This window comes from Antrostomus carolinensis, unplaced genomic scaffold (genome assembly GCF_000700745.2).
Source record: "Antrostomus carolinensis isolate BGI_N321 unplaced genomic scaffold, ASM70074v2 scaffold34680, whole genome shotgun sequence".
Classification (NCBI taxonomy): domain Eukaryota; kingdom Metazoa; phylum Chordata; class Aves; order Caprimulgiformes; family Caprimulgidae; genus Antrostomus; species Antrostomus carolinensis.
Window position 1 is genome coordinate 4,968 of NW_010289827.1, and position 9,225 is coordinate 14,192.

The 9,225-nt window shown below is 36.4% G+C and overlaps 1 protein-coding gene across 1 annotated transcript in view; it reads left to right on the forward strand.

The window, feature by feature from the left end:
* Positions 1-7,654, forward strand: part of UBLCP1 (ubiquitin like domain containing CTD phosphatase 1) — a 10,445-nt gene extending 2,791 nt beyond the window's left edge. Inside the window, exons 6-10 of the mRNA XM_010171575.1 lie at positions 810-847; positions 3,086-3,184; positions 3,642-3,758; positions 5,137-5,264; positions 6,624-7,654. Of these exons, the coding sequence (XP_010169877.1) occupies positions 810-847; positions 3,086-3,184; positions 3,642-3,758; positions 5,137-5,264; positions 6,624-6,651 (410 nt within the window). The 3' untranslated portion in view covers positions 6,652-7,654. The remainder of the gene's footprint in view (positions 1-809; positions 848-3,085; positions 3,185-3,641; positions 3,759-5,136; positions 5,265-6,623) is intronic.
* Positions 7,655-9,225: the final 1,571 nt, after the last annotated feature.

Below are 9,225 nucleotides of genomic sequence, written 5' to 3' on the forward strand. Positions count from 1 at the left end.
AAAATAGTAATTCTTATGTGAAAAACACCACATATTGCTCACATGAATGGATCTAATCACAGTATAAAGCTCAACATCACTTTACTGAGTGTTAATTTGTACAAACAAACAAGTGCTTGAAGTAGCAGAATTGTATAACCAGCATTCAAACACTGTTTGCTAGCTATCTTTACAAATAATCTCGATCCAGACAGTAAGTAGTGAACTGCCAAATGAACAAAACTTTATTGTCTACAGGGATGGTTGATCATTTGCCTTTGCATGTTGTTTCACTTCCTGTCCAACAGCTGGAGAACAGACTTTAGCCAGTGCAGGGTTTAAACCATTTTAAAATTCTATTACAAAATTTAGTTTTCGTAGTCTGGAATAATGTTTCCACATATTCTTACATCAATGGGCAATGTTGGCACTTTGTCCTTTCCAGACCTTATGTATTCTTATCGTTGTTTCCAGGAGAAAATCCTGCACAGACAGTGTGGTTCCTCAAAGCAGGTGTAGCCCACTTCTTACGGTCCTGCAGACAGTAGTTCAGTAACAGCAGATCTAGAAATAGTTTAAACACATGCAGTGCTTTATCTAGCTGTTCATTTGAAAAGTAAGCTTTTCCAAATAAAAATAAACTTCCGTGAAGGAAGACTGTTTTCAAGGCAGTGAACCCTAAAAGCTGCAACAAGGATGGATCTTTCTGAAATTAAATTTTGTGTAATAATTTGGCATGTTAAGTGAACAATTTCTTGTCTTGTTTCTTTTTGCCTGTCAGTGCCTTATATTGATAAATTATTCTCTCTTATTTCTCCCTTTTGTTTCAGCTGCTACTAATATGAAGTGGATTGAAGCTAAAATGAAAGTAAGTTGGTCTGAAAATGTGTAATTTGTTTCTAGTGTGGCGAGCTGTTTATATACTTGGACGCATGCTCAGCATTACAGAGGGGGTTAGCAACTGTGGAGGTTGTACGAATCAAAACCTGAGTTTTTTATATCTTCATAGTCACTTTAAATTATCTTTGTCACAAAACTAGATTAAATCTAATTTTAGAATTCCACACAAACTATCAGCAGTAGTAGCTAAATTTAGCAGAACTAAACACAAGTCAGTACCTGCTGAAACTTAGATTAGTCACGCAGCCTTCACAGTTGCTTTCATCTTACCTCTAATTATAGAACTCTAGTCTTTAAGTGTGATATAATTTTTTTTAAAGGGAGGACAGATGTGTCATGCTGGAGTAGGTTATCAAGAGGAAACTCTTTTCATATTTATCTTGTACCTCTTGCAGCTGTGTGGTTCTGTTGCTTCCTCTGCCTTATTAAACATCCGTAAGAGCTGTTCTTTCAATCCTAGTTTCTTCTGTACCTAAATCAGGCAACTAGCCAGTTTTGCACAGCTGACCTAGTGGTAAACATATTTACAGTCAGGCTTAGCTGTAAATCTAATGAGCTTACTAAGAATTGCTGTATGTTTGGTTGGTGGGTTGGAATTTTTTATGCTTATAAATCAAAGCTTGTTTCCATTCCAGGGAATACTTTTCCAAATGTAAGATGGTTTATCTCTGCTCTTTGTTATAGACTAACCATTTTTTTTAACAGAGCAAAGCACATTTTCCAGTGTTCTCTTCCTCAAAACAATGAATTGCTACAATTTTTCTAAACAAACAAAAGTGCCTCAGAGTGATTTCAGAAATGAGAACCTTATAAGCAGAACTATGAAGTAGAGTGAGTGCACGTAAAATCAGTGTTGAGCCTTGCAAACATTGCACTGCTTGTGGCAGTGTTACCTCTCTGTTTATGTTGTGTCTGTCAGTGTAGTACTAGGATTCAATCTTGTGGAAAACCGTTGTTCAGAACTTGACTGTTTCCCCTGCATTGGTCACCTTTGTACATTTCTAGGTCACCTTTCCAGCCCTTTCATATGTTACTGAATCACAACCTTTCTATGCCTACTCCAGGATATTGATCAGTTGAGACTCCTACCACTAGATGCCAACGGCTGTTTCTCCTTAAACTGATAGCACCAGGGGTGCTTACCTCAAAAAGTTTCGCTTTTTGTCAGCGAACAATAATCCCAACAATACCTGGCATTAGAGATTTTGTTTTAAAATACAAAGCAGGAACAGCATTAGAAAGAAGGGAGTATCACATAACCAAGTTTAATCTCTCATGTACCATCTGTTTATGCCTGGAATTCAAATGGTCTAGAACAGCTAGTTTTTTCAGTCTGACAGGACAGACTCAGGTAGGTAGTGCTTTTCATTTAAAAGATTCACTTTTTCATATGAAAGCAAATCAGTTAAGTGTGGCTGCAAGAGAGCTGCTGCAATGGATATTTTCCCCTTGTTATGTAGCTTTGCATATTACTGCTGTTGCACACAGGAGAAATTGTCAGCAGTATCTATGTTATGTCAGCAGATTTTACTATTAATTTTCAGCTTTGAAAAGGATTTGAAATTGAAATGATGCTCTCTCATCTAGTCAAAGTATTTTATTTATTAAAAGGATGTTTTCCTTGGAGTCTTTATTTCAGAAGTTATCAAATCTTTAAGGTGCAAACTGACAGATTTCTGACTAATGTTGGCTGTCTTGGACATGTGTGGGTGGAAGGGGTAACAATGAACTGTTAGTGTCTATTTCATCTTCGATGGGGCTGTGTTTTGTTGCAACTTACTGGAAGGAGCAAATAGCAGGCACTACACAGTTGCTGTCCTTGCGATAGATACTGAGTAAGGTTGAGGCACGTAGGACTTGTGAAAGATTATGCATGAAGGTATGGGCAAGACCTCTCTGTATTTTGCCTTTTCTGCAAAGTTGCTTTGATTTTATGCCCACATCAGTTGTTAAGCTTCTGAGAGTAAACACTGCAAAAATAAATTCCTATCAGGTTTTTTTTTTCCTCTTCATAGAATGGTGTACTTTTATGATTCTCATTGGATAAAAAAAATTTTAAACCCTCCAGATATCTATTTTTAGCATGTTTCTGGTAATCCTCAGCAGCTCACCCTTTGACAAGCAGTGTATTTTAATCCTTGTTTCAGTTGTACAGCAGTAAAACTGTCATAATTAGAAGCTATAATAATAAATCTTTGTGATGCAGGAGCTTGGAGTGAGTACCAATGCAAACTACAAGATAACTTTCATGTTGGACAGTGCTGCCATGATAACAGTGCACACTCCTAGAAGAGGACTAATAGATGTAAGTGCCTGTTTTTTCCTGATCTTTTTCTACATTCAACTAACATTATTTACCCCTTTGAAATATTCAAAGTTTATATCCAAACAACAATAAAGTTGTGCTGGAGTTTTCATGCAAGAAAAATGTAAGGATTTTGGAAGCATAGATTTCTGTTTTTTTAACTGAAATTCTCTATTAATGTTTTGAGTAGTATATTTGGATGACACTGCTTTCAAATCAAATAATAGGTAACCTTTGCAAGAAAAATTGGTACCCACACAAAGATGTTCTTTAGTGTGTAGGTGTAGCCTATTTCACATCTCTTCCCTTATCAACGCCCAACTACCTGCTAATTTTTCAGGAAAAGAGTACAGGTGTCCATTTGAGTTTGGACTCGAGTTCCTGTATAGACTGGTATTTTCATCTCCTGCATATGATCTGATTTACCTCAGGTACCTGCTATGTGTTGCTTTTGCAGGTGAAACCTCTTGGTGTTATCTGGGGAAAATTTTCAGAGTATTACAGCAAAAAAAATACTATTATGTTTGATGATATTGGCCGAAACTTCCTAATGAATCCACAAAACGGACTCAAGGTAATTTTAACTGGAATTTTCATTTATTACTACTTTTTCTTATACTTCAAGTAGTACTTTCTGATACTACTTTGCTGTATCATAAAGAAAGGCTATTCTAAACTAGCAAAGATACAACACATTTTATGATATTTTTTAATTTAGATTTTTATTTGTCTGGACTATTATTTCCCTAATAATAGTATTAAATAAGCTTTGTTTCACTATTAAGTGAGCTTTTAAGAGGCTACCCAAATCAATGAAATTATGATTTCTTCTTAAATTATACCTGCAAGCCATAATCAAGCTGGACATTGCTGACAGGCACTATTTAAATATGTGATGTTCAATCTCAAGAGTGGTTAGATTCAGAAAATAAATCAAATAACAAGTGGCTGTACTTCATGGTAGTATGCCAGTGTAACAGCAAACATTCTGTCCTGGGAAATACTGAAGCCATTATGACTGCAGAATAGCAAATATTTAATTTTATTAATTTGTCAACCAGTTCATGATCTATTACCAATGCTGGTTCTGAATAAGAAGAAAACAACTTAAATTTCTACTTCTATATGATGGTACAGCAGTATGGTACTAAAAGTACTTTCATAAATTTATTTTTAAAAAACAGATGTTTTCAAATGCAGAAATCAAAGATTATGTTTCTTTGAAAGTATCTATGATGTGAAGAGGATGGTAACTCATGGGATCTAGCAAGTTGATGTTAATTGTAACTGTACAGTGTTAGGACAATCAGATATAGCAAAGATCTTGCTGGGAGAGGATTATCCAGAGACCTCCCTCTAGCTCAGGTTTAAAATATGTTTGTCAAAACGTTGTTCACAGAGCTGCAGACAAGAACATTGAATCACTAAAACAAGGCACAGGTATAATGTATTCCAAGCTTAAAGCAATTGTCAGAAAAGCTTTATTTCTGACATCTCTTATCACAGAAGCTATGATTGCAGTCAAATGCTTTTTGTTTGAAAATAGCATCTGGTGCCAGTGCTGCCACACAACTCATAAAGCAGAGCTGATAACCCCTTGCATCTCCTGCAAAAATATCTATGAAGTCTTACGAGAAAATGTGGCAGTCCATTCCAGGTCATTTTATCATTCTGTCTGACTGTGAGGGGAAGGCTTGAAGAAGTGCAAGACAAAACAAATTTCTCCCTCCTGAGCTTGCAAGGCAAAAACCCTACCGTCCAGTTGCATGAATAAAACCACAAGTTGGATGTGCCACTAATGGAAAAGATTTTTCTTCCTCTTATCTAAGAGAAGTTATAACTTGGTGTAGTACTGAAAATATATTTTAATTAGGTGGTAAATGATAGAGAATTGGAAGCATTATTCTTACTTTAAGCAAGTGGTTATACCCAGTTTGTTTATTTTTGTATAGATAAGGCCTTTTATGAAGGCACATTTAAATCGGGATAAAGACAAGGAACTTCTAAAGCTCACTCAATACCTCAAAGAAATAGCAAAATTAGATGACTTTTTGGAGCTGAATCACAAACATTGGGAAAGGTAAGAACAAAATCAAAATTCTTTCTTCCCTCTGTCCCTGACCCTACAGTGTTTTGCTTGAGGTTGTCTGTACAAAGATGGGAAACAGCTGAGCTGATGAACTTTGACATCACTTACTGTTAGAAAGGTCCTTTAGTTTGAGTAAAATTTTAATAAGGCTATAGTATTTGGACTGCTTCCCTAAAATTGTAAGATTTTGACAGAATGGACCTTTTTTTCATCCTTCTTCAGTATTCAGGACTGCTAATTGTTTTTACTGAAGCAATTATGCTTCCTAAAGGGAAAATATTTTTTGAAGGAACCTGGTCCCTGGAAATCTGTCTTTTTGCACCCCTACAAAGTTAGACTGTCAGTTCAGATCCCAGATCCTTTGTTAGGAGGGAACTTTTCTGGCAGTTACTTCAGAGGTTTGGGGTTTACAGTGTGGTTCTCAGGCACTATCCAGTTGTGTGCTATTACTATATTCATCGGCTCTGAAATGTAAGTTACTGTGTTATGAAAGAGTTTTCCAAATGCTTGGGCACCAGTTAGCATCCTGGTTCTCACTAGAGAATGATTAGCTGAAGTGTTTGGGTAAAATTCTTCTTAATGGTTTTATGCAACAGCCTGAAGTTTCAATACACGTGGAAAAAAAAAAAGTGTGCAATGAGCTCTTGGAAACACACTTATTCAGTGTTTAAAAGAACAGCCTTGCAAGCTTAATATCATTTTCTTTCTTGTTTCTGATTAGAACGGAAAGCCAAATGTTAAATATTAAAAGCAGTGGAATTCACTGGATATTTCAACATGTCAGTTAAGTTGGTTGGGGTTTGTTTTTTTTTTTTTTTTGAGAGAGAGTATTTGCAAAGATTGTAATGTCACTGCATAGCCAGATTGCTCCAGCTGTAGTGGTAAGAGAACCACAAGATCAGGTAACAAGTATTTTAGAATAACTCAGATTCTCTAAAGAAGCTAGGGCTGTTCTTTTCAGGCTATGCTGGATGACTGTTCATTAAAGTCTTGAATTAATTTGAAGGAGTGCCATATCTAATGGGCCTTTTTATCTTAAAGGATATAATAGCTACTTTTCCAACTGATGTAATTTTCATGTTTCCATTTCCTTCCTCCCTTTTATTTAAAAACCCTAGCAGAATCTAACTAAAAACATGACCTTGAATTACTGTAGTATATCATGGAATTGAAATAATGTTGAAATCAAATAAAATCTTTAGTATTATCACATTTCTGATTTTTGGTTATCAGTAGGGGGATTGCTAGTGAGAAAAGAAAGCAGATTCATACTTTGAATTTATAAAAGGTAGTAGATATATTTGTGCCTACCTTTTATTTTGTGAAAACCTGTACTTTTGTTTTTTGCAGGTATCTTTCAAAGAAGCAAGGACAATAACGCTAATAAAGTTGTGTGGCACTGAATTGAAGGGAACATGACTAAGATCATTGGACTTTTCCTTGCTTTTACGCTAGAGTGTAATAGTGCTGGACACTGGATCCAATGCCAGAATGACTGCTATACTTGGTCTTCCAGTTGGTTGGTTGTGGGTTTTTTTTTTTTTTTAAAAGATCACAGCAATAAGCTCAAAGTGAGAGAAACAAGTCAGTTACTTTTTCCTGCATTCAGTTCTGGTGTTACTACTTAAAACACTTTCCTCTCCTTTGCTGCCGAAGTACAACCATAACCATTAAAGACCAAAACCATTCTGAAACTAGAAAATAAAATATTTAGACCAAAAAAGTTGAATAAGGAGCCAACCTTGGCAGTGTATGAATTGTATAAGCCCTCTATTCCCTACATCTTTAGAAACAGTCTCCCTCTCCCATTCCAGTATTTAAGTCTATAAATGACAAGTTGTCTAAGTTTGGTATGTATTAGTATGTCAGTGTTTCTCTGTGCAAGACAGTAAGATGGGAAAGTACCACCTCTGTGGCCAGTTTACCCCAGTGTGTGAACTTGTACTGTAAAGCAGTGTTTACTGGAAAACAAAAGATTGAGGTTTGAGGGAGAGAAACCCACTCTTATTTGGTAAGTGAAAAGCAGTCTGCCTGAAAAATTCTCATACATCAGATAAAGGGTTTAAACCTCAGATGGGAAAGTCACATTCCTAACAAAGCATGAACAAAAACCCTTGTTCTCTTCTAGCTAAATCTTGTCAAAGTGCAAACACTGTGTTTAAATACAATATTCAGCCATACTGTTCTTAAAATATCATTTACTTGCGCTGCTTATGCCTGCACTATAGAAGTGTGATGTGACTGCTGTTTGGCATTACCAACACTTGTGCATTATGCAGTTCATGTATTTGAAAGAAAACTGACCCTTTCAAATAAAAATGGTATATATTGTTCTTAAGGAACTATAGCAGTTGTGTAAATAATAAATACCTTTTTCATAATTTGTGTCCTGTGCTGTCTTAAATATCCAGTTTGCATAATAGAGAAGCCATTGATAATCTTCATTTTTTGTCATTTTGGAGTGTTTCTTTGAATTCCAGAGATAATGATTTTGCATGAGTAATTAAGAGACTGGTATGTGCTGCTGCAGATTAGGGCAGTGGTGTTGAATAGTAACACTCCTAGCTGCCCAGGAAAGGAACCTTGACAGCAAATGTCAGAACGTCAGGACAGCAGACACAAATGAGCTGTTAAGATGAGCGTGTTAGGATCCAGCTCAATGACCTGTCAGAAAATACACAGTTTCTTACCCGCTGCTCTTTGTGGTTTAGTGCCAACCCAAGCAGTGTTTTAAACTAGTAAACCAGAAACCTGATGCATACAAAAATATAAATCTTTGTTTTAGGTATGGAGGGTGAATTCTGAAGTTTTGTCTCCTAGAGCTGATTTCTAAGCTAGAAGGCTGACTCCATCATGTACCTACAGTGCAGATACAGTTCCCAAGGTTAGAATAGTCAGCCTTTACCTAGAAGTGCTGCAGTAGCACAGATACTGGAATATAGGGCTGGTATATGGTGCACTATAATACCTTTCGATGTAAAGAATTGAAAGAAGTCATGGTGTTGCACTTGAATCACCTATAGAGTGTTATGCTAGCCAGAGAAAATGGAACCAAGGAAATGTATTTAAACATGTGCCCATATATTTTTGCTCAAAGCTGGCACGCAAACAGAAGTTTTACAGTGAAAAGTGATACTCCTCTCTTTTGCTTTATACAAGAAGCATTTTTTAAAATTAAATCTTGATTTTATTTCAGTGACACTAGGATTCCATCCCAGAACTTCAAAGTATTTGCTGATCTGAAGTAGATGTGCAGTCCCCTTTCAAATATTTTATAAACTGCACTGGAACATGTAAGAGTATGGTCTCAATGTGGTGATAACACATAGCTGTTGCTGACAAGTCATTATTTCTTTTATACCCTTAGTGTATTTTATGTTTGAAGACCAGTCTTGCAATTTGATATTTTTTTCCCTTCGAAAGAAGCCTGTGTATTTTAATGACTATCTTCTGAAAAATGATGCAGTGATTTACTTCGCTGAGACATGATTGAGATTTATAAAATCAAGAAGCTGTAGATAAGGCAAATGCAAAACTGATGTTCACCAAATCCCACAGACTAGAATGAGGGGTCACTCATACAAATAGGAGAACAGCTTGAAGGGGTTAAGAGCAGCAAGTAGCAATCTCCTGGAATTTGTTGCTGTGGTTTGCTGTGGGAGCAGGTAGCATCAGCAGGTTCAGAAAGCAGTTGGACAACTTCATGAACAAGTGCCTAGTCAGATACTGAAGGGAGCAGACTAGGAAGGTCTGATATCCTTAACACAAGAACTGCAGGTGCTCAGCAAGATGAGAGGGTCACAGGCAGTGGCCAAGCCTGCACACTCCCCTTTAACCACAGCTGGGTGGAACTTCGTCTAAAGCAGTGCAGCTCTTGTTTGTACTACATGGGCTATACATACAATATGATTCTGTGCCAAACTACCAGAATTTAGTTTAGCTGCAAGGATAA